The 26,092-nt window shown below is 43.0% G+C and overlaps 1 protein-coding gene across 1 annotated transcript in view; it reads left to right on the top strand.

Moving 5' to 3' along the window:
* Positions 1–2,024: 2,024 nt before the first annotated feature.
* Positions 2,025–26,092, top strand: part of cacna1db (calcium channel, voltage-dependent, L type, alpha 1D subunit, b) — a gene marked incomplete at its 3' end in the record, with an annotated part of 98,154 nt that continues 74,086 nt past the window's right edge. The window contains exons 1-3 of the mRNA XM_084070447.1: positions 2,025–2,186; positions 3,693–4,179; positions 5,511–5,616. Of these exons, the coding sequence (XP_083926573.1) occupies positions 2,159–2,186; positions 3,693–4,179; positions 5,511–5,616 (621 nt within the window). The 5' untranslated portion in view covers positions 2,025–2,158. The remainder of the gene's footprint in view (positions 2,187–3,692; positions 4,180–5,510; positions 5,617–26,092) is intronic.

The raw sequence follows: 26,092 nt of genomic DNA, 5'->3' as shown, positions 1-26,092 counted from the left end.
GGAGCCTAACCTTCCATCTTGGAAGCGCGACATTTCATTTCCTCTCGATCTGTCGCAATACGAGGCCAGCCAGGGCAGCCAGGCCAGATACCAGGGCAGATACCAGGGCAGATACGGCACCATGAAGACCCAGGAGAGACAGAGAGCCAGGTGACACCATGCCGTTCACCATTAGGGGAAGACGGAGGAGTAAGTTGACTTGCTTAAGAAGTTAAACATGTATAGACATTGTGCTTCCCGTTGAATATGTTAGCCAGTTGATGGGGGAAATTATAGGCTTCCATATTTTATTTTTATTTTTTTGGTGAAAATGTTATAGGCTACAAAAAATGGCACATTCGTCTCTTCAATAGGAATATTTGTCTACTGGCTTGATGGCCTATACATATGTTATGACACAAAGATAATAAATAGATCAGACATTTGAGACACAGGTAAATAAAAGTGAGAGAGAGGGTGGGGTGGGGTGGGGGGGGGGGGGGGGGGGGGGCTATATGGCCAAGTATAAAATATGTATACTAGTTCACCAGAATGAATAACTTTGTCTTTAAGATAATATGAGATATAGGAAAAGTGTGTAACATATAGGAAAATTGAGATTTGATCATGACAACTTTCTGGCTATTTCCATATAGACCAATTATTTGTTTACTAACATTGAGACTGGACGCACAGGTGATTGTTTCACGCAATCAATTCCCAACCTGTTGTTTCGGGGTGCGCTGGTTTCAGCACACCCCAAACCCCTCTTGTGTGTTGGCTAGTGAGGCGAGACCTGACAGAATGGGTTTCATTGTGCGCATACTGGTTGCGCGCATACTGGTTCTTATCAGTGTGACGTCGTCTGTTAAGGGGTCTATAGGCCCAGACTTTGACAAAGTAATGCAATGTTCTTTGAAATAATTTTCATAATTGCCACTGCCAGACGCGTGCGACAACAGTTTAACCTATTCCATTGATCACTAGCCTACTATATTAACAGAGTGGGTTATTAGGGATATGACAAGGCTATTAGCATCAGGGGTCTCTCCCACGCTCACTAAACCGATTAACCGGCGATTACCACCAATTACCTATATTGTAGATGCATGAACCGGACCATCTGGAGCCAACCTTTCTTTCTTTGAATTCTCGTCCAATTCTAAGGCCCGCAGAGACACCACCAAAAATAGCAAGGAAATACAAGGAAGGCAGCTGGTGGCTACAACACTAAGTGGAAAAAAGAAAGAAAATATTGAAATAAAACTTAAACTAAACTGGGCTATTCAACACAATGAACTTGAATTATTAAAGAAATGACCGAAACACTCACACATTATTGTTATTATTATTTATTATTATTATTAGGCTTATTATCATTATTATTATTATTATTATTATTATTATTATTATTATTATTATTATTATTATTATTATTATTATTTAAGCAGCCGCCCTCTCACTCACTCACTCACTCACTCACTCACTCACTCACTCACTCATCCAACTTTGGTGACTTCGCCTATGTCTCTCAGTCGCACTACAGTAGGTTATATCAGAATGACCATCAGTGGAGTATCAATACTGCGATGTAGAAAATAGATCTGTACAAGTAAAAGTCCAGGAATTCAAAATTGATCGAAATGTAGAGGGTAATGTATGTTTTTTAATGATAATCTAAATCTACAAAGTAACTAAAAGTTTTCAAATAATTGTACAAAAAAGTACAATGTTTCGCCTCTGAGATGTAGTGGAGAAAGAAAAATAAGTACAGAAACAGAAATACTCCAGTAAAGTACAAAATACCTCAAATTGTACTCACTAAGTAAGAACAGTACTTGAGTAAATGTACTTAATTACTTTACTCCACTGGCTATATCACAGCTATATCAGAATGATGACCAATGACCATTGACAGACAGGCAGTGGGCACATCACATCAGTGGATCTTGTCAACGCGTCTGTGTGAATCGCCAGTCGCGAAAGGCACCCGGATGTGGCAAAAAATGTTTGGATCTTCTCTCAGGGATTGTGTGTGGACTGTGGAGAGAAAAAACAATTTATAACAATTCAGAATAAACCGAGATTGGATTTACGCACGGACAGACGTCGAGGTATTTCGGTGTTTTTTCGACGATGAGTTGGATTTAAAAAGGGATTTTTCAATGTGGATTGGAGGATGCAAGAAGCAGATGAACAGTGTGAAGGTAAATCCGCACTTGATGCGTGTGGGTAGAACGATAACCGGAAGACTCGCCCCAAAACACACTCACCCCCATTTTTTTTGCGGACCATGCGGTTCTTCTTGTATTTGTATTACTGAGGATAACTTTGAAATAAGTTTAGGGTTAGGCATAGTTTTACTGAGGTTAAGTTTAGGAATAAGGTTAGGTCTTGGCACCGTTTTACTGAGGTTACGTTTAGGAATAAAATAGGTGTAGGCATAGTTTGCTGAGGTTACGTGTAGGAATACGGTTAGGTTTAGGCATAGTTTACTGAGGTTACGTTTAGGAATAAGGTTAGGTTTAGGCATAGTTTACTGAGGTTACGTTTATGAATAAGGTTAGGTTTAGGCATTGTTTAGTTAGGTTACGTTTAGGTGAATACCGCCGGATTTGCCCCGGGGTGACTGTGTTTTAGGGCGAGCGTTTTGGTATTCGGTAGAACAGTTGGCTCCACGGCGCTGCGCTCACAGAGGGAATTCAGCGACGCACTAGTTTGGCTTATTTTGGTTCTATTTATGACCTGTGAGCAATTTTTAGGTATTTTGTTTTACTTTACTGGAGTATATTTCCAAATTTCAGTACTTTTACCTCTACTCCACGACACCTCAAAGCCAAATGTTGTACTTGTACTCCACTACAATTATTTGAAAACTTTAGTTACTAAATTTTGATAATTATTGCAAAACATACATTACCCACTTCAGCCCTAGCAGCTGTGATCAAACTGAACACAAATTAGTTGTGGGTTGAAATCAGAAACTGCAGCCTGTGCCCTGTGGCTTTGTTGTTTGGATAAATACATGCTGGAGTTTTTTGCAAAATATGTAAGTTATGGAGGATGATGTTGAATAAGTAGGCCTATGCTATTTATCTTGAGTTACACACACAGTTAAACTAACTTCAGACAGACAGATAAGGCGATTTGGCTTCTGATTGTAGAGCATCTAAAGTTGAACTATTTTAAATAACCTTTAGAGAAAATCGATTTACGAAAGCAGGGAGAAGGTAGATTAAACACGATTAAACACAATTCAATCTCAATCTCTTTTAGACCCACTCACTCACCCACTCACTGTGCTCACAGTGTGTGTGTGTGTGTGTGTGTGTGTGTGTGTGTGTGTGTGTGTGTGTGTGTGTGTGTGTGTGTTTGTTTGTTTGAGAGAGTGGGGGGGTGGGGGGGGCTATGTATGCCACATCACAGAATACCCACCCATCAATGTGCATTCGATATTGATGTTGTACTGATATGGTAGAGAAAGTATCAAGGGCACTGTCCTTCAAACTCACTTGTTTGCATTGATTTACATCTCTCTCTCTCTCTCTCTCTCTGTCCCAAGCTCTCACCATTTCAACTTTACCATTTCTAAATTCTTACTTGTCTCTCTGTTCCCCTCCGTCACACACACACGCACACGCACACAGATCAAAAGCTTTTGTCCAAAATGTTTATATCACTTGATAAACTCAGTCCCCTCTCTTACTCTTCAGGGGCGCAGTATGCCAGCAACACCAGAGCCTCTCCCTCTGGTAACCCTTTACCTCTCTGGTCAGAAAGCTCCTACCACCAACGGCAACCGCTCCACCTACCAGAAGCCTCCACGCAGGCCCCTGCCAGCACAGGCAAGCCTGTGGGCTTATATCACGGCCTCCTTGGCACCAACAACACCGTCCACAGTCATGACGGCGGCGTTGGAGGGTCGGGTGTCAGCCCGGTTCTCGCCTGGCACGCCGCCATCACTGCCGCACGCCAAGCCCAGGGCGAGACTGCTGCCCCTGTCCCCGGTGTAAGCTCACAGCCTCCTGTGGGCGGCGGTGGTACTGTGCCCGTGGGTTCCCTGTCACAGAGGAAGAGGCAGCAATATGCCAAGAGCAAAAAACAGGGAAGCTCTACCAACAGCAGGCCACCCAGAGCTCTGTTCTGCCTCACCCTCAACAACCCCATACGCAGGGCCTGCATCAGCCTTGTGGAGTGGAAGTATCCTTTCAGGGTTGGGTGGGTGGGGGAGAACAGATGAGTGAGTGATGGTTGGATGGACAGAAGGCTAAATGATGGAAGGATTGATAAAGGGATGTTGGATGGGCAAATTCAACGAGTCAATGAATGATTTAAGTTTATAAGTCAATCAATTAATAAAGTTTAATGTAACTGGTGAAGTGAATATCCACTGGGCTGGTATAATGGGGGGGAAAGAAAGGAGTACTGGATGGATGGAAGAATGGATGGATGAGGATGACATTGTCTGAGTGCTCTATTATTTTTTTTCAATGAAGATTAACTCGTATCATGTCTAGTTTTTATTATAAATCAACCCTACACAGTTGTGATACATGCTAAGCTACACTGGTGTTGGATAAAGAAGTAAGGATGGTTAAGCCTCACCTACTCCACGTGGTGTCTCTGACCAGCTCTGTTGTCTGGTAGCATCATCCTGACTCATCATCTGCTCTATTCAGTTTAGTTTGGTGTACATACAAACAAAGTGCTCAAAACTAATGCTGATTGAACAAATGAAACAACTGGGGTGGTAATCTGTTACGTCCATGGATGAGTCTGTTGGAACCATGGCAACTTGCATCAAAATAGAAATGTCAAAATAGATCCGCCATCAGTGAAGTTGCCATGATCTTCACATAACCCTTTCTCACCTAGTGTGTACACACACGACTACAGCTTGGCATTCAACACAATAGTTCCTGTAAAACTCGACACGAAAGATATCTAGGCCTGCATCCAGCCTTGTGCAGCTGGATACTAGACTTCCTGTCAGGTCAGATGCTCACCAGATGGTGAGAATGTTCAGAATTACATCAGACCCCCTGATCCATGGGTGCCCCTAAGATTGAAGGGGAAGATTGAAGATCCAGTAGTCATCACCATATTTACTAAGTTTGCTGGGAACTCTTCTAGCATAGATACCGGCCAGGGCTTAAAATGCACATAAAAAAAATACCCTTACCTACATAACACACATTATTACATACTGTAATGAAATGCACAAAATGAAGTCAACAAATATTATTTAAACTGTTGATAATGTCATTCCCTAAGACTGCAGGATTTTCATCGGGTACTTTGACATCCATATAGGTTAGGAATTTTGTGCAAAATAAATGTCTCACTGTGGTGTGATGCTGCTGTGACAGTAGATTGATATAGTCATTATGAGCCGATGTCTGTGAACTGGCAGGTTCCCGGTTTGATCTGCCGATGTGAATGGGAAAATGTAATGCACACTGTAAAATGCTTTGGATAAAGGTGCTAAAGAAATGCAGACAATTTACCTTAACTGTTAATTTCCTCTCCAGACCATTTGATATCTTTATACTGCTGTCAATATTCGCCAACTGTGTGGCCTTAGCTATCTACATCCCTTTCCCAGGGGATGACTCCAACTTGACAAACCAGGAGCTGGTAAGTACTACTGGAATCTATTTTGTATGTGACCTATGGGGATAATATACAAGTAAATTATGCTGGGTCACCCAGGGATTTACTGGTGGAGGTTGTGAAAAATACTGGCCTTTGCTGTACTGTGTTGGTTTAATTGTCACAGGATTCATTATGCTCATCATAAGATTCAAGAGATTTGCAGGGATATGCTGTTATACACTGGGATTTACTGGTGGAATTACTGGAATATGCTGATCTCTCTGATCTGCATCATGTAATATAATGGCTCATTTACTTATAGGATTGGGATATACATCTGTTGGTGTGGAGATATACAGAGATGAATAGGGGATTTTCCTACATTGTTTGTGCTGCATTCTCTTACAGGATTAATAGTTATCACTAGTGTTAGTCTGGATATCGTGGATTATTACTGAATTGCTCTGTTCATTCTCATGGCTAAAATTGTCTATCACTCACTTTACTGTTTGTTGTAGTTGAGAGTAACTGATAAACTGATGAAATAATTGATAATTGTGACCCCAATGGTTCGTTTGTTAGTTTGGGGGGTAGAGAGGAGGTCCAAGTCTGTGGACCGCAGGTGCCGTGAAAGAGTATGTTTATGGAGGAGGCCTGAGAGGTACTGTGTTTGACTTCTGACCATCATATGTGATTTGTCACTATTGTGAAAGTATAACCTTGACTGCCACCATTATTCCTCCCAAATGGCACACTGAGCAGAGATATATCGGTCTGGCTGATATATCAACCATTTCACTAGAAAGGACCACACTACAAATCGATAGCGTTTAAGAGTTTTATTGAAGAGAACCGATGAAGCGAATAGAAAGGGCGAGGGACTTTGGGCTGAGTCGACGATGCCGAGTCGTTGGCGGCGAGTCGGCGATGCAAAGTATCAGAAACTGAGTCTCTGATGCCGAATTTGCGGAGTTGGGGAGCTTCGAAGGGGGCCCGCCGTAGCTCCCAGGCATAGCGGACCCCCCCAGGGCCCTACGGAAGGAAAGAGTTGAGAGAAGAAATAGGGAAAGTAGCAGGGTGGATGGGAGGGTTGCAGAATGCGAGAACGATTGTGGGGGAGAGGTTTAGGTGAGCTTTTTCAGGCAAGCGGATGCGACTTGATTGGAGGTGGCTTGATTGTGTGGTCCTGCTCCTGAACTTATTGTATGCTAGGAGCTCCATTATTTGAACATTTCTGCAGCTGATGTGTCCCGATTTGTAACCACTTTCACTTGCCATCCCTATTTTGGGCATGTCATTTTAGGAGAACATTACAATTTCCTTTCCTAAAATAGCTGAGTTTGAAATAGCTGGGCTTAAGTGGTTAAATAAAAGGTTAGTTGTGTTTATATGGGAACAATGGATAGTAAAAATAAATGGTGGTGAGGGGCATTACAGCAATATTTCAGGAGAGTGAAGATCTTGATTTCTTCAAGAACGAAGAAAGTATAATAGGTCGTGAGAGAGAAGCTTCCAGGTTTAGATATGTACAACAACACATCTCTCAAGAATATTGTCTTGTATTAAAAAGTTAATATAAGATTACACATTTTGCACTTTTTGACAAAATATCGGTCAAAACTTTGGTAATCTGTGATCTAGGACTCTCCAAAATCGTCATCGGACCCAGAAATCTGGCACCGGTCGTGCTCTAAAACAGACATAACGCTGCTGTTGGAAAGCTGCAATATATCATCAACTAGAGTTTCGGGGGGCTACGCCCCCCTCAACCCCAGCCGCGCACGGGGCCCAGCGTGGCCGTGTGTATATTGGGGGACCCAAATCGCCGGAGTGAAAGTGTGGAAAAGTTTTTTTGAAAAAGGAAAAAATTTGAAGAAATAATATTGGTTATGTTTCAGGGGGTCCACAGGGGGTCCGCGGACCCCCTGATGGTCCACTGACCCCCTGTGGAGTGTTGGGACGCGCGGGGACACCCCTGGAACATTGCGGACCATTTCGGTGTTTTTTTTTTTTTCATGAAGGTGGTTGCTTGTTTCTGGCGCAGGCTGTGCAAACCTGGCAACCCAGCGCATGCTGCCGCACGTTTAAGTGGCGTAGCGTCATGAGGGTCAGTGGGGCCGTGGCTCGGTCAGTGAAGACCCTGTAGTGCGTATGATATGTGGCCTAGAGGGGCAGATTGTAAATCCACAGAGGAAACATCCGTGGGCTACCATTGGTTCAGCGATGTGTGCGGTCGCCCTGCGGCCCCTCCTCCTCCACCAATGTGCAGTATTGAGAGCCCTGACGTCACAACAATTGGAGCGATGGGCACTGCACTGTGGTTGGTTAGGGTACACCTAGGGCCCAGGTAGAACCCAGTTAAAGCCTGCATGGGCAAACCCAGTTAGGACCCGCCTTGGTCCCACATAAACATGGCTAGTTGGGGCCCACCTAAGGGCCAGGTAGAAGCTACTTATAGCCTGCATGGGCATCGCAGTTGGGACTGAAGTGGATGCCGCTGACATTGCTGACATGGGGTCCATATGGTTTAGCCCACCTTGAAACCATATGGGAACTACGCTGGCATGCTGGCTGTAATGCAAACGCTGCATCATACCTGCAGTGTGTAGTTTGATGTTGTGTGTGTAGCAGATATACCTGCAGTGTGTAGATCAATGTCCATAGGAAAGTCAATGGCCAGCAGTGTTTATTTTCCCCAGCAGAGTTTGTAGTGTCTCTGTGTGTCTCTGGAAGAGGTTGCACATGAACTCTGCAGCCGCACTGAGGCGCTCCAACCAAACACTCTGACATTAAGCTGCTTCACACAACAAACATCAGCACCACGCTGCTGTTTGTCCAAAAGACACAATATGTCCTCTCCCACCGACGTCATGTGTTCATTTATGGACAGCCGTACAGACTCCTTTTGACACATTTTACGTCGTTTATCCAGCTCTCAGTGACTCTCCACATCGGGCTGTTATTTTCCTGCGAGCAAGTCAACGATGTGAGAGATGAGCTATCACAGACGGACGGACAGGGGGTGAAACATAGTCTTGCGCCATGCCTTTCGGCCTGGCGGAGACAATAAAAAACCGAAAGTAAAGGAAATGGCCATTTCTGCAATAGAAGTAGTCAATAAACTATGCTATGAAAACATGGGCCACATTGGCAAAGAATGTAAGAAAGAGGCAATCCTGTAGGAAATAGCCGATCTCCAAGCTTACAAAGCCTCGCAACGTGAGGCGTTTCGAGCTTGTAGATCGGCTATTTTCACAATATTTACTTGTGGAACGGAGTCAAACAGAATGGGGGGGGTCCCAGATCAAGTACGTGTATTTGGGGGGGGGGGGGGGGGGGGGCGGCGTGAAAGGGTTGATAAACACTGCTCTAATCGGAGCGAAATTATCTGAAATTACTACATGACCATAATGCAGGCTAACATGCGTTGCACGGGGCGGTCCTGCCATTACGTTAGTTACTGTAGTTGCTGTGGAGCTACACAGTTCTCCAGAAGACACACACAAACATACACCATCTACAATGGACGAACTGAGCAGCAATATAGACATTCACCACACGAACGTGCATTGTTGACAAAGTGATTGCACAGCCGCTGCAGGCATGACAACCAGGTTAGCGTGAGCGACATGGCAGCTATCACAGCGCCCTGTCCGTCGTGCTGCAACTGCCTGTGATCATAGGCGGATTAGGAAGAAACGGGCCCCTGGGCCGAGACACGCAAAAGGCCCCCCCGCCCCCTTCCGTGGGTGCACGCGCGCACAGCGCGCGTGCACGCACCCACCCCCGCGCGCGCAATTTTTTTGCGGTTAAATCTCGGTTAATAATGGAAATTAATAGGGGTTTTTTTTTTGTTAAAAACGTCTGTGCACGGCGGCGGATAGGCTAATATAATGCATGTTTTACCTATAACTTAAATACAAAGAAATTGTTCGGTTATATTGCGGTTAATAAGGGAAATTATTAGGGTTTTTTTATGTTAAAATTGTTAAAAAAAATATGTTAACATTTTTTTTTATTAAAAAAAAAAAAAGGCTCAAGCTCAGGGGCCCCCCTAGCTCAGGGGCCCCTGGGCCTGGGCCCAGTCGGCCCGTTGGGTAATCCTCCTCTGCCTGTGATGGCTACAGCAGTAACAGCAAGCTGTCTGCGATGCCATTGTCTGGAGACTGCTGTTAGCGTGACACGACCAATGAGAGTGAGCGCTGTAGTTGTTGCTAAGATACGGTGGCGTCTCTGCCCCATAGCTTGTAGATCTCTCACACATGATTGGCGTAGGCTGCGTTGCCAGGTCTGACTTTGTGTCTAAGCAATGGTCGGCTTATTTTTGCGCGCCTTTGGGCTCGTTTGCATTGTGCGCACGGCAGCGCTTGTTTAGCGTACGTCAGCGCGACGTGGCAAGGGACGTGGCAACGTGAAAGGTGATTGGCTGGTGAAAAGAAACACCCGACGTTACACCAGAAATGGTGCCTGGAGAAAATGGTGACCAAAAAAAAAGTTTTGAAAAAAAGGAAAAAACCCCCGCAGCGGCTGGCTGGTGTTGTGGTGATGAGGTGGTGCGCACGGTAAACGGTACGAAGCGGGCTCCCCTTCCGTTTTGTCCGACATTTGGTGAGTAGAATTAATTATGTTGCGCGGTGGAAACGGCGTAGTGAGCAGTGAGATGTCCCCTACGCGAGGCGTAAATTCAGCGCGGCCGGCGTGGCGAGTCAGTAGGCGACATGTGGTCTGGCGGTGCGTTGTTTAGTCGATAACAGAGCTGTGGGGTGTCACCACCGAGGGTGCGGAAGTTGCTCGGCATTTATATAGTTAGATAGGATAGGATTACCAACACAGTCTAGACCATACATGGGCAACTGGCGGCCCGGGGGCCACATGCGCCCCCTACCTTCACTTAATGCGGCCCGCAGATTAATATTCAGAATGCTGATATGTTATTGATTTCAGATGTTACAATTCCAAACATGCAAACATGACCCGCTTTAATTACTTCAGTCTATATTAGTAGCTTAATGACTAGTATTCAATTTATATTGTCTTTTTAATGTCAATGCATTTGTATTTAAGTTCATAAAGTTAACATAAGTATAACTAAATGCATTTGAAATTGAATAACAATGTTACTTTTCAGGATTCCAATTCAAAAATAGCAAAAAAATAACCAGGATTAGACACAACACCTTTTCTCAATCAGGATTGGCTGGATGCGTGTGTGTTGCGTCAGGAGGGGCGTTCCTGACAATATTTGGGGATGTGTCAGGTTTCGCAGTTCTGTTGACAGACACACACAAACACATGCCTTAATACACACACACATCCACAGTATGTACAGTATGGTGTCTCCAATGGAGGTCATCCCTCTGTGTGTCATCAGAGCATTCTGTAAAGAGAATAGTGATGAGGTGAGGAGAGACAAAGGCATGTAGTAGTAGGGAACACTGCTTTGTTTTGGTGCTAATATACCTGTTTGCAACCAGATACATGAACAACTCTTCATGTTGCACAACTAGACTGTAGGATATCAGACAGTAATCCAGATCAATAAATGGCAGTGGAGATACAGTATGTAAGAACATGTAAAGAAGCCTTCATTATATGTTTAAAACAATCCCAGATTTCCTAGCCTTTAATTCAATACAAATATATGCATCAGATTTGATGTAAAGAAGCTATTAACCCATTTAGAGCTGGAACACCTATACGTTGTTATACCTCTCAGGCCGGGAACATCTCTGTGTCATTTTAGTTGCAGCTATATACTGTATAGCAACATTAATACAAATAATAAAAACAGGAATAAAAATTTGAAGTTTTTCAGAAAAAGGCATTTTTAGAATCGGCCTCAGGTCTACAATAGGCAAGTAGCCGGCCATGTTTTTTCGCATGTGCACATGCGCGCGCGCGTGTTGGATGACACGCACGCGTGTTGGATGACAATGACAATGGGACAGATGTTGGGCTAAAATGAACCCTGTTTACTAAATGATGGCTTCCATTTCCATAACCACTTAAACCCTATACACTTAGTTGTAGCTCACAGCGTGTCACATTGCGACACTGTGAGCTTGTAGATCTACTATGTTTGCCAAACGTTCACCTATTGTTGCTGAATGTTTGCCTGTTATTGCTGAATGTTCACCTATTATGACATGTCCAGAATAAGGACACAGGGTTCATGTGGTTAATGGACAAGATCCCTGTATGCCAGCGGCAGAGATCAAACATCAAACAGGAGAAACCAGATGTGAAACAATGATGGTTGTGTGTGTGTGTGTGTGTGTGTGTGTGTGTGTGTGTGTGTGTGTGTGTGTGTGTGTGTGTGTGTGTGTGTGTGTGTGTGTGTGTGTGTGTGTGTGTGTGTGTGTGTGTGTGTGTGTGTGTGTGTGTGTGTGTGTGTGTGTGTGTGTGTGTGTGTGTGTGTGTGTATGCGCCTTCCTTTCAGCCTATGTTAGTGTCTTGTATTGTTTGTGTCTGCATATTTGTGTAAACCTTAGCATATGGGTTTTTCTTCATGCACACACTGGAGATAGGCCATATATCGATATAATATCCATATTGTGATGCCACTAGGTTTTGGTTATGGTAATATACTGTAGCTTGTAAGAGCAATGTCATATTCCTCATATATGTGAACATACCTGACCAATAAACAAATTCTGAGTAAGTGTGTTAGAGTAATAGAATGTTCTGAACATATTGGAGTCTAGTTAGCCTGTTCCTCACCACTTCCACATTACTAATGATCTTTTCTCAAAATGTTCTTCTGAAAGTACAAACAGCCATCCTCAATATATCACATTACTGATTTATTTTGAGGTATGGTATTAAGTAAAAAATATTAGCACACATGTTTGTGTTTCTCTTTGTTTCTGTGGCCGTGCGTGCATGTTCAGTTCACTTAACCTAAATTCATCTGGCTTCAGCTTTGTGTTTGTAGAAGTGCAGTGGAAATGTTCTTTTGGTGGAAGTTTAATCCTATGAGTGTATGCTTTTAGCCATGTCCCCACCTGACCTCAGCACACACTGTGAGCCCCTTGGATTTCTCTCTCTGAAGACTGACTGATGAGAGAGGGAGACTAATGCTTGATTTATACTTAGTTGTGCGTGCGCCGCATCACGCACCTAATATAGCAGATCTACAAGCTCACAATGTGTGAAGCTACAATCTTGTACATCGGCTATTTTAGGTGCACGACACCAGAGAGCAAGTATAACAGGGCTTTTATGTGTGTGTGTGTGTGTGTGTGTGTGTGTGTGTGTGTGTGTGTGTGTGTGTGTACGCGCGCACATGTGTGCGTTTGTGTGTAGGCTGCGAAACGTGTATGTTCTGTGATCTCACAGAGCCTGGAGAGTTCAACTCTGATGTGTTGTAGTACATAGAGTATCTAAACCTTGGAGCTTCTCTCTCACAAACTATTATACTTTCCTATTTTACGTTTCTTGAAGAAATCAAGATCTTCACTCTCCTGAAATACTGCTGTGCCCTCCTCACCCCATTTATTTTGTACTATTCATTGTTCCCATGAAATATTTTAATCTTTTCAGTTAGTTACATTTTTATAGAAAGACATATCCATTACATTGTCCCCTTTCAATAGAGCCATTCTGACAATTTAACTTGAAGTACAGTAGAGCTAGCCTGGTAAACCATCCCGGTCGCGGAATTCACATTTAATTTTCATTTTCAAGACACATGGAAATGTGAATTCTGCGGTTTACCAGGCTACAGTAGAGCTGCTTTGGAAACAATTGAAGCATCTTACTGTGGTTTCCACACGGAATCAACCTAAATGTATTATTATTATTTAATAATTACATCTTTTTTTGTTCAGTTCTCTTCAGCTAATTAGTGAGCTTGCATCTGAGTAGCCTCATTGTAATCTAGTCAGTTATGCTGTTCACAATGCTTGTATGCTGACTGTTGGGATAAATGGGTCAAGACTCTTCTCCAAGAGCTCTTGACTTTACTTCCAAGACAAATTAAGCTTTATGGTCAATGGAGTTTTAAATGACTTGGTGGGATTTTAGGATTATTCAGCATTAGTCATCAGAGGCTGGCATGGAATGGCACCCCACACACACACACATACACACACACACACACACACACACACACACACACACACACACACACACACACACACACACACACACACACACACACACACACACACACACTCACACTCACACTCACACTCACACACACTCTCACACACACGGCTTGGCTTGCTATGTTGCCAGTGACCCTGTTTCAGCAGAGTGCATTTAGCCTAAAGGAAAACAAAACTACCCAGTTTGTATTGGCTTTATTTTGTGTCTATAGACGTCAATCGATTGGGCCGTACTGGTCCACATACTGCAGACATGTTCAATGCAACAGTGTTGTAATTAGTAAGCACTGGGACACTGGTCCACTTATTGCAGAAGGTCAGTGTTATCTGATACATGAAGAGTTTCAACATAATGCTTCTAAACAAGCCTATAGTCATGCAGGGAACAGAACTTATGCAGTACAAAAATGAAATAAAATGAGAAAACATGTAGGCATATGGAAGCAGTCTGCATGTACAGAATGTTTGTAGATTATGATTTACGTCTGCAGTTTGAATGGGTTTTTATTGTAGATTTGTGTGTGTGCGTGTGTGTGTGTATGAGGGTGCATGCGTGTCGTTAAGGACAAGGATTTGTTGCATGTGCATTGTATTATCCTTTTTCTTTCTGCTTCTGCATATGTAAATGTATTCAGTTCACGGTGGTCTATTTTACATATTGTAACGTCGGGGAGAAACCTTGTATCTCCATATGTTTTTTTCATAAGTTAAAGGTAGGGTAAGTGATATTTATTCGTATTTCATTTTTTTTGTTAAAAAGGTTGAAGTACTATTTTCTGATAGTAATCATTGCTACAGAGCGTTTGTTCGGTCACAGGGGTCTCCCCAGCTCTTTAGTAAACAGAATATAGTACATTTTCAGGTAGGTGACAACATTTAAGCCAATCAGGAGAGAGCACTGAAAATGCCTTTTCTGTTTATTAAAGAGCTGTAGAGACATGGGAGACTCCTTTTACTGAACAAACACTCTACAGCAATGAGTACTATCAGAATATAGAGCTATTTAACACTTATTTTAACCAAAGTAAATCACTTACCCTACCTTTAATAACCTATTTTATACTTTGTTATATGACAGTGTCATGCGAAAAGAGATCAGCTATTTTCACTATGTTTGAAAATATTAGAAAAATGTATATCTGTGGGTTTTATAGATACTATGGCGATGCCCATTGGGAACGCTTGCCCCTCGGTTATGAAATAACCGTTGTCAGAGTACTTAGTACAGATGTGCTTGTGTGTATCCCAGTTGTCCCTCCCTAGACCAACACAGCGGAAGACGGCTGCGACGGGGACCACAGTACACGTGTGTGCATTTGTATCAGTGTGTGTGGGTGTGTGTGCTGGGCAGGTTGAGGGATTAAGCTAGGCAGCAGATTAGTTGTCAGTTAATGAAGGGGACGTTGTACAGAGAGAGGGAGAGATGAGTGGAGGGATGTAGGCTGTGAGCTTACAAGTAGGAGGAGCTTCAGAGGAGCACACTGTCATGTGATTCTCTACTGTTTTCTCCCTCACTTCACTTTCTTCCCTTCATATCAAGCCATGTGTCTGTGTTACTGATCTATACTTGGGCATGCAACTCCATTGGACGATGATGTCACACGCTGAACATAGCCAATCTAAAAGCTCACAACGCGATGCAATGCGAAACATTGTGAGCTTGAAGATCAGATATTTTCGGCATGCAATATATGTCAGTCTGTTCTGCTGTCTGTCTATTCCCTACCAAATGACGGTATCAGCATAACGCGTTGTTATTCATTATTATTGTTATTAGTGTAAACTTAATGCAACAACGTATATCTTCTTCACGTCGTCCTCAGACAAGTCCTCAAACGGCGTCTCCGTTCATCCCGGTTCTCCATACATCTGGCCAGTTCGTTTGTGCTTTCCGCACCAGCCTCTTTCTTTAGTACGTCCACGTAGGTAGGTGTGGGACGTCCTACTGAACGACGCCCGTGTGTTGGTGACCACAGTACAAGCTTTCTGGAAGGGAGTTCTCAGTGTCGATGGCAATGACTGGCTAGTCTCATCCTCCTGACTGCTATCTTCTCTGACACACGAGGTAGCCCCCCGTACAGACGCAGAGCTACAGTCGCAGAAAAGGAACTGATCTGGATGAGTCGGGGGAGGTTGGATTTCCACACACTGGTCATACCGTTAAAGACGACTTCACCCATTTTCAACCTATCTTCATATAATTGGTCCTCACAAATGCTCATGACAAAATGGTGACATTCTTCTCTACTCCGTCTATGTCTCATAGGAGAGGGCTGTGGACACTTCAGAAACCAGCCTACCAGTGACATCATCGTTAGGCACAACGCGAGAACAATGGCTTCCATTATAGCATGCCAACTCTCCAGGAATAGAAAGCCTGCAGTTTCTATTAGCTTGGATTCCCCATTGACGATGTCACTGGTAGGCAGGTTTCTGAACTGTCCATAGTCCTCCTCTGAGACACAGAGTTAGTAGACAGAAATGGTACCATATTATAATGAGCATTAGTGAGGAACAGTATGAAGAGAGGTTGAAAATGGCTGAAGTTGTCCTTTAGGAGCTCTCCATGCGAGCGCCTTCCTCACTTTAAGGTCCTTCTCTGTGGGGTGGATCCATGCGCCCAGGTATTTAAAGTCACTGACCTCCTTTAGAGCAGTGCCTTCTATTGTCTATTGTCGTTAGGGGCGGATGTTCTTCGGGGATGTTATAGGTTATGACCTTGGTGAGTGCGGTAATCTGCGCACATGCACCAAGGCGCTACACGGTAAACGGCCCTGAATCAGTCATGGGTGGGTTTGGGCGTTACTTTAATCAAACCAATCAGAGTGTTGGCTGCCATTCCCTTTAAGATCAGCGCAAGACGAAACGCTATTTTCTGTGCGGTAAGTGGTGAGATCAAAGAGAAAGCAACATCTCATTGAAAGGAGAGATGTCCAAGTGCCTGCATGGCCGTAATAATCACTGTAGCCTCTGTCTAATTATGTGACTGTCATGTTCAAAACATGAGACAGTCTAACATCTGTCATCTTCATCTTGACAAACCAACAAATATTCACATTCTCAGTTGCCTAAAGCATCTCCCCCTTTCGATCTATCTCAGCGCAACAAGTGGACAAATTTGCTCAGTGCTGCTAATGCTGCTCAAAATATCTTATCTCCAAGCAAAAAAACGGTCGCTCTGTGACGCGTTGTATGCTTGTAGATCAGATATGTTTGCGCAGCATGAGTGAAAGTGAAAGTAAGAGGGAGGAAGAGAATGCACTACATTTGTTTCTAAGCTACAGGAAAACAGCTGTAGAAACCTTTATTTTATTTCATTGGATTAATAAGCCTTTGAAATGCCACCTAAATTGTGAGTGGAACATGAGTCTTTCAGATCGGATGGATTGGGTGTCACCAGAACCAAGGATGGGTGTTTTTGATGAATCTAACATGTTAAAAATTTAGTTTGAAGATACAATGGGTTTGTATAGGAAGGGGGCGTGTCTGATAAAATGAATATCAAATATCTAAATACTGAATCAAGCAACTTAAAAACTGTCTGGGGGGCTCACAAAAGCCTGTGTAGACGATAAAATGACCCAAAGTTTTTTTGAAAGTGAAATATCCCTTTAATTGTGGGCTCGCTGCAGCAGCACACTAGTTCTCCTTACTATTTATAGACTATATTCTCCTCAAAACTTTGGCACCCTACTCCATTCAAACTGTAAAAAAAAAGTTTTTTAAATTTGTAACTTTTAAAACTTAAGTGATACAACTTTTGCACCTCCCTATTCCTTCATACTTTCACCTAGAAACTCGATTCACAATTAACCCTACTGTGGACATGCATGCTTGAGATGTTTACTTTGAAATATATATATATTTTTAATATATTTTACTTTAAGCATTCAATGCATTTCCAATGTTTTTTTTCCCCAATTTGTCTCCTTTCTTAGATAAAAACTAAAACAAAGCTAGTCTGTTGGTTTTAATCCCAAATATATAGTTTTAATACAAATTGGTGGGAACATGCAGTAGTTGTGGTTGGTGCCATTTCTTCCCACCTCTTGCGGTTGGCTTATTAATATTGCGGTATTGCAATAACGTGGTTATTGCAACAGCCCTAACCACGAGCTAGAAAGTGGCGCTTGGGGCACTTGCCCAAGTGGCCGTCAGTAATGTACACTCATTCTCACAGACTCATACACCGAGATGAGAGAGAGATGGAGAGAGTGAGCTAAACGGAGTGAGAGAGAGGGGGACAGGGAGTGAGAGAAAGAACACAGATGGAGAGACAGAGACATGATTGAACTGACAGACAGACAGATGGATAGAGAGCAAGTGTAGAATGGACAAGTAAGAAGAGAGAAACAGAATAGAGGGAGTGACACACGGCACACAATATTCCAACTACACAGTATATATTTTACTTATTGTTAATTTACCAATTTGTAACTATGAGTGTACAATCATAAACAAATCAACCCTTACGTTCCATTTGTACAGTCTCGGAGTTAAATGAGCTCTCAGGTTTTACATTTTAAGTTAGGTGTCTTGTGTAAATGTTATACAGCATCTGCAGTTTTTCCATCTTTAGTCTGTGTGTGTGTGTGTGTGTGTGTGTGTGTGTGTGTGTGTGTGTGTGTGTGTGTGTGTGTGTGTGTGTGTGTGTGTGTGTGTGTGTGTGTGTGTGTGTGTGTGTGTGTGTGTGTGTGTGTGTGTGTGTGTGTGTGTGTGTGTGTGTGTGTGTGTGTAGGATGGCGTGAGGAAGGATGTGGGCGTCTTGCAGTATGTGAGGTCATGCGCTTTCATTAAGAGCCTGGCTCACAGAAGCATGGCTATGTGTGTGTGTGTGTGTGTGCTGAATTCTGAACGCCAATAAAGGAAGGATTGGCAAGCTTTCAACAAAGAGAAAATATACTTTTGTGCGCCAACGTCCATGTATTCAAGGGTGGTTATCTGTTCCAGTGTTGTGTGAGCAGATGGATCTAGCTGTGCCTCCATCAATGGTCACATTAATGTTGTAATTCACTGGAAGTGGTCAGACAAAAAAAAAATAGGTGTGAGATAACTCAAAAAATTGATCTAGAGTTACTAAGAATAATCTTATCCCGAATAATCTCAGCCACACACATCAGGTGTGTGGCTTTTCTACCACTTACTGTATACAAAGTAAAATCCTCCGTTTTAGTTTAATGCTGAGAGGTCAATGTGGTTCCATTTGTACACTAAGAGAAATTAAGACGCAGGAGTTTATTTTGTAACTCTGCAACAGGTGGGGTATATTGTTGCACGAACACGTCTACTGGATACCCATGGCATGCTGAAATGTTTGCACTTGTATGACACAGAAATGGACATAATACAAGTTCCCTTACTAAAATCTATGAAGCTACAGGCTGGTTATTGTTCAGAAGCCTTGTAATATCTAGTAGTAGATGATCCTATCATCCTAATATGATATGTTGCACCCTTCACAAATAATAGATTTATACGGAGAGGTCATATCTGGGTTCTTTGTATTTTTCACATCAAGCTATTCATATAGTTGATGCATTATTCATACAGCTTCGTAGTGGAAAATCAACCTATAGTTCCAAATAAGAATGGTGTTGCTTTATATCGCAACATAATATTCACGTTCTGTGGGGTTATGCATGACATGATAAATCCCTGGTGTGTAATGACCTGAGGTGTTTGGGAAACAACCATAGATATATTGTACCGACAATCGATTGATTCCCATCTCAGGAAAAATGTTACATGTGAATGTAGTGAGCTTTTACCATTACCATCACAGGTACTGGTATCTGTAACTCTACTAGTCCTATTATCAGTAATTCTACTAGTAAGCTAGAACTGGTATCAGCAATTCTACTAGTAGGCTAGTTAGTACTAGTATCAGTATAACGCTAATAGTACTAGTATCAGCAATTCTACTAGTACTAGTATCGGTGACTTTACTGGTACTAATTCTACTATTCTAACAGTAATTCTGCTATTACTAGTATCAGTAATTCACGGAAACCAAAAACATAATGCAGTATGCTAGCTTCTTTATTTTTGTCTCCGCCAGGCCGAAAGGCATGGCGAGAAAGTATGTTTTGCACCCCGTCTGTCCGTCCGTCCGTCCGTCCGTCCGTGTGTCCTGTCCGTCCGTTACCACCTAATCTCCGCCACCGTTGGCCCGGTCGCTGCAAAACTGTGCACACACATTCCCTCGATGCCAATTCAGAACCTCTGCCCCAATTGTTTAACATGGGCCTGTTATAGCGCCACCAGGAGGCCGATTTGTGCAAAACCTATTCTTTTATATTACTCCTACAGATTTTGTCCAAACGTCATGCAAATCGGTACACAGTATCTCTATAGTCATATGATCAACATGGAGCTGTCCGATTTCTCATATTCCTTCCTGATTGGCTAAGGTTGGCTTCCAAAGTTTGCAGGAGTGCTCCGTTTTGAGCAAAATGCCTCAAATGATGCACGCAGCTTGCGATTGCAGTGAAATTTCACACGCACATTCCCACTAGGCCGAGGAAGAAATGCCACCCTTTTCACATTGGCCTGTTATAGCGCCACCAGCAGGTCTAATTTAGCACATTTTTGCAACAAAATGCCCCAAATCATGAATGCAGTGTCCGATTGCCGTGAAAGGCCTAAGAATAAATGGCACCCATTTCACATTGGCCTATTGTAGCGCCACCAGGAGGCCACAATAACGTACCTGACCTGGCGGAGACCTGTGCTCCTAGGAGCACTTTTTCTAGTTTATTATGGGTTGATCTTCACATTACAACAGCCAACAGGCTTGGATCATATAGTGCAGATAGATAGATAGATAGATAGATAGATAGGGGCGGCAGTGGCTCAGGGGTAGAGTGGCCAGGTAGAGTGAACTGGAAACCACAAGGTTTCCAGTTCGAACCCGGGCTGGGGCGCTCCCCCAGAGTTGGTGTCGAAGTGTCATTGAGCAAGACGCTGAACCCCTAATTGCTCCCGATGAGCAGGTTGGTGCCTTGCGTGGTTTCCTCCGCCATCGGTGTATGAATGTGTGTGAATGGGTGAATGTAATGCACAATCTATGTAAAGCGCTTTGGATAAATGCACCATTTACCATTTACCATACTTTATTAATCCAGAAGGAAATGTGTTCTGTTCAACAGCTCCAGTGCAATACATTCATACAGATTGTCAATAAAAATCACACCCTGTGTGAAGGAAGCGGTGCCTTTGGGGCGGGGCTTAACTCATTTCAGTTCGTCCCTATTGGTGGTCTGAGTCCACTTACCAAATTTGTACTTGGTAGCATGCTGCAAACTGGAATGATGGCTGTTTAAAGCCCAGCCAATGGGCAGACAGAGGGGGTGGGGCTTAAGTAATTACTGTTCGTCCCTATTGCTGGTTTTAGTCCATGTACAAAATTTGGACTCCGTAGCATGCTGCGAACTTGAGTTATGGCTGTTTGAAGGCCAGCCAATGGGAAGACAGAGGGGGCGGGGCTTCATCAATTCATGCTGGTCCCTATTGGTGGTCTATAGCTGTTTAAAATCCCGTGCTCATACGGGCGCTGGGGGTCCCTGGACCCCTCTTTGATAACTTCATCAATTCATGCTCGTGCCTATTGGTGGTCTAAGTCCACATACCAAATGTGGACTTTGTGGCATGCTGCAAACTGGAGTTATAGCTGTTTAAAATCCCGTGCTTATCCCGTGCTCATACGGGCGCTGGGGGTCCCTGGACCCCTCTTTGATAACTTCATCAATTCATGCTCGTCCCTATTGGTGGTCTAAGTCCACATAGCACATACCAAATTTGGACTTGGTGGCAGGCTTCAAACTGGAGTTATAGCTGTTTAAAATCCCGTGTCCTAAACGGGCGGACGGACATAACATACGCGGGGGGTCCCTGGACCCCGCTTTGATAACTTCAGCAATTCATGCTCGTCCCTATTGGTGGTGTAAGTCCACATACCAAATGAGGACTTGGTGGCAGGCTTGGAACTGGAGTTATAGCTGTTTAAAATCCTGTGCTCTAAACGGGCGGACGGACATAACATACGCTGGGGGTCCCTGGACCCCGCGTTGATAACTTCAGCAATTCAAGCTCGTCCCTATTGGTGGTGTAAGTCCACATACCAAATTTGGACTTGGTGGCACGCTTCAACCTGGAGTTATAGCTGTTTAAAGGACATAACATACGGACATAACATACGGACGCTCATACGGACAGAGTCAAGTGTAGAGCGGTTGGCACCGCTAAAAAGGAGCATGATGAACATATAAAAAACATTACATCAATGGAAATAGAATGCAGTAAAAACGTTAAGTTAAAAATCCTAAGTAAAAAAACAACACAGTTAAAAAACACAGCTATAACTACAATATAAATATAGATTCTATAGATTCTTAACTTAGTTGTTTTTTACTTCAAGGACCCTCCGGACCGGACCATAATACATTTGATTTTAATCTCTGGGATCCTCATCTACGCTGTACATTTGACTTCGGAGAGCATACAAATGGAACAAGATGGACCATTTGGTTCCTTTTGCCATGTAAAGTGATTTTATTGATGATATAATGATACGTCTCAGAGTAGATCATTGTAAGGTATTCTTTATGCTACAGTAGTTGCAACTTGAGGTTATAGATCAGATGTCATATTTGCTCTGTCCTGCCGCAAACCATTTATTTGTTCACATTGTGGCTATAGGGTAAGATGAGCAACTGGGTTTGGGGTAAGCTGTAAAGTACATAAGCTTTTTTGCGTGGTCACTCAACTTACCTCACACTGGGGGTACAGTTGTGTCAAAGGGAGACCTTTTTTCAATGATCAATAATTTGTGAAGTACATTGTGTGTCTGCACAATAACCTGAAATGTATGGTTTCATTTTTGTATTGAAAGTTGTATTCTTATTTTTGCAAAAAGTGTCTCGTCTGAACCCTTGCTACTACTGCTATTAGTGTTTGGGTAGAGGGTACGAGTAAGTGCTGATAGATGGCAGGATAGATGGAGAGATGGAGTGATAAATGGATGGAGGAAAAGGAAGGAGAGAAGGACACTGCATAACACTGTAGTTAATGATACATTTTTAAAGCTTCATTTACCATCCTGCCTTACGCCCTGTTAACTCTCATACACTGTCCGTGTGTGTGTGTGTGTGTGTGTGTGTGTGTGTGTGTGTGTGTGTGTGTGTGTGTGTGTGTGTGTGTGTGTGTGTGTGTGTGTGTGTGTGTGTGTGTGTGTGTGTGTGTGTGTGTGTGTGAGATGTGTGAGATGTGTATGTTTGACCTGTCTTATGAAATGTCAACAGTAGTTTCATGCTCCAAAGGTGTGAAGTGTGCGTGCATGCATGCATATCATTGTGTGTCTGTGCGTGCGTCTGTGTGTGTGTGTGTATACTGGGTGAATTGGCAAGCATGTAGCGAGTGCTTTTATGTCAACATGTGGTAGCTAGGCAGACAGATAGGAAGGCAGGTTCATGCGTGAATCTAATGTAAGCATATTTTGTCCCGTTGTAAAATGTCAACACGGCCACTGCAGTTCGTCCGAACTTAACAGTAATATGTGTGCATGCCTATCCACACACAGTAAAATCCCCTCTGACCTTCATCGGGCATCCTGATGATCCTGATCAAGACGGATCGGTCTGATGTTTTATATTCCATCCTGATTGGCTAAGTTTGGCATCTTAAGTTTGCAGGAGTGGCCTCTTTTTGAACAATATGCCTCAAATTATGAACACAGCTCCCGGTTGCCATGAAACTTTGCATGCACTTTCCCACTAGGCTGAGGAAGAAATGCCACCCTTTTCACATTGTCCTGTTATAGCGCCACCAGCAGGCAGAATTTAGCAAAACACTTTTTTTTCATATTTCTCCTACAGATTTTGTCCAAACATAACACAAATCTGTACACATAATCTCTATAGTCATCAAGACGGATCTGTTCGATTTTTCATATTCCATCTTGATTGGCTAAGATTGGCATCTAAAGTTTGCAGGAGTGGTCCATTTTGAACAAAATGCTTCAACTCATGAACGCAGCGTCCGATTGCCATGAAACTTCACATTGGCCTGTTATAGCGTGTTTTTTTGCTATTACTCAGATCTTGTCCAAACATCACACAAATCTGTACACATAATCTCTATAGTCATGTCCTCATATTTCATCCTGATTGGCTAAGATTGACTTCTACTACCTGGCATGTTGGAGACCTGTGTTCTGAGGAGCACATTGTCCTAGTTATTCAGTGTAACATTTCTACTTAATTTCAAATGCATTTAGTAATACTTATATTAACTTTATGAACTTAAATACAAAAATATTAGACATAAACAATAAACAGCTGAATTCCAACGATTCACATCGTTCTGGGTTCCCCCTGGTTTTATATACGTATTACAGTATGTGCTCCCACTTTTGAAGAAAACGGTTCAGTTGGTAAGCATGCTGGAAACCAAAATGCCCTCCTGGGTATTCTGGCTATATTTGAACGTGACATGGCTGCACCGGTGCCACAAATAGAGAACAGGGGCTTTAGAACCCCACCCACAACTTTGCAGAACCCACAGGGAGACAGATTCCACTGGCACCCTGTGCACTGGCAAATTGGCACCCACTACTAAACCTCAGACAACAAACAACCTAGTCGCATACAGTCACATCTATCTATCTATCTATCTGTGTATATGTATGTGTATATACATATGTATATATTTCATTATGCCAATTAATTCCTTCCACATATTTCTGTGTGGTCACTGCTGTCCTACTCCTCCCGTTCAACACCCCCTGCTGACAGGCGCCGCCCCAGCCTGAGTATGTGCTCCGACAAAGATCAGTCTCCCTGCCCGGTTTCCCTCCTCCGAACACGCCCAATAAGTGCTCGTATAGATGCTCAGCCAATGCACCACGGTGGATTCGAACCCCTAGACTCTGCGGTGGTGGAAAGGCACTTTCACCCTGCGCCACCCAACCGCAACGTTACTACTTTACCCTTTTCTTTGTTGGACCCAACATCAGGTTATAGGACAGGCACGTGGTGGAGAGGAGACTTGGCTTGATTCTGCAGTGATTTGGATTGTTTGGTTAATCTATGCATTTAATTTGTTGTCCATAAAAACGGAGACCAGAAAGCTGAGGGGGAGCTTGCATGGAGGCACAGGAGGAAAATGGGAAAATAAAAATGCTACAATGTAGCATTTGTATTTTCCCATTTTCCTCCATGTAGCAGCTACATGGTCCACTTTTCAATGTGCATTACATTCACCCATTAACAAACATATTCACACAACGGTGACATCAGGAGAAGTTAGGGGTTAACCTGTTCAATCCGGGAACGCATATACTGTGTCATTTTCTATTTTTAGCTATAACCATATTATTTTATACTTTGGGCTATTCAAAAATAGCAGATCTACAAGCTCATAGCGTGGCACGCGCTACGAGCTTGTAGATCTGCAATTTAAAAAAAAATCATGACAATTTGTGCAAATCTTTTTTTAAAGCAAACATTTTTAACTCAAATCTTTGCGTCTGGGGATTCTACAAATGTCTTCTAAATCCTTTTTAGGAAAAATGTTTACTTATGTTGCTATAATATCAGTGGTTCTCGAACCTTTTTCTGTCAAGCCCCCCCAAAATGTATTTGTCCGCGGACCCCCCCATCTCAAAATGTTTTGTTCCAGGGACCCCCAGAAGCAAAGATTTGAGTTAAAAGTGTACACATGTATTCAAAGATTTGCACACATTTTCACGATTATTTTCAAAAGTAGCAGATCTATGAAAAATCTAAAATGACACATGATGCTTTCCCGGTCTTAACGGGTTAAGTACCAGCTGAGCCACTCTACCAGCTGAGCCAGTGCCGCCCCCCAAAAACAGAAAAACACTGGTTAGATTCTGATCCTAGGTCTGCTCAGGCTGACAACTGCTCTGCAGACGGGCAAATTAAAGCACATTTTAAGGCCCATAATGTGAAGCAAATAAAACACAGATTTTCTGTTCATTCTGGCTAGCCCGAGCTTATATGTGGCTCACCAGCATGCCTCATTACATGCAGAGACATGTCATATGCACATTTAGTGTAGGTGTTGGGTCAACAGCGTGGATAAGGAGAAAATTGCACACTTGTGCAACATGGGTCTGATAATGCATAATAAAACTGCATAAATTAAGGGCCCTTCATATTTAGTACACAAAGACTCGCGGTGGACTCATTTTAGCATTCAGTCCTAACCGTGACCCTCTCAGAACTTGGATTTGAGTTCAGTTCAAAATAACTGTTCGCACACACGCAGTACATCTTTTGTCTGTACCTCTCGTGTGCAAGTGTGTGTTTACACCACAGTATGTAACTTTTCAAATCCCAGGGTTGGATTTGTGCTGCATGTTGCATCTGTGCTTATGCATATTTGTATCA

Source organism: Gymnoscopelus microlampas, assembly GCF_963454915.1.
Source record: "Gymnoscopelus microlampas genome assembly, chromosome: 10".
NCBI lineage: Eukaryota > Metazoa > Chordata > Actinopteri > Myctophiformes > Myctophidae > Gymnoscopelus > Gymnoscopelus microlampas.
The sequence above is the reverse complement of the archived record's forward strand: the minus strand, read 5'-3'. Positions and strand labels throughout refer to the sequence as shown.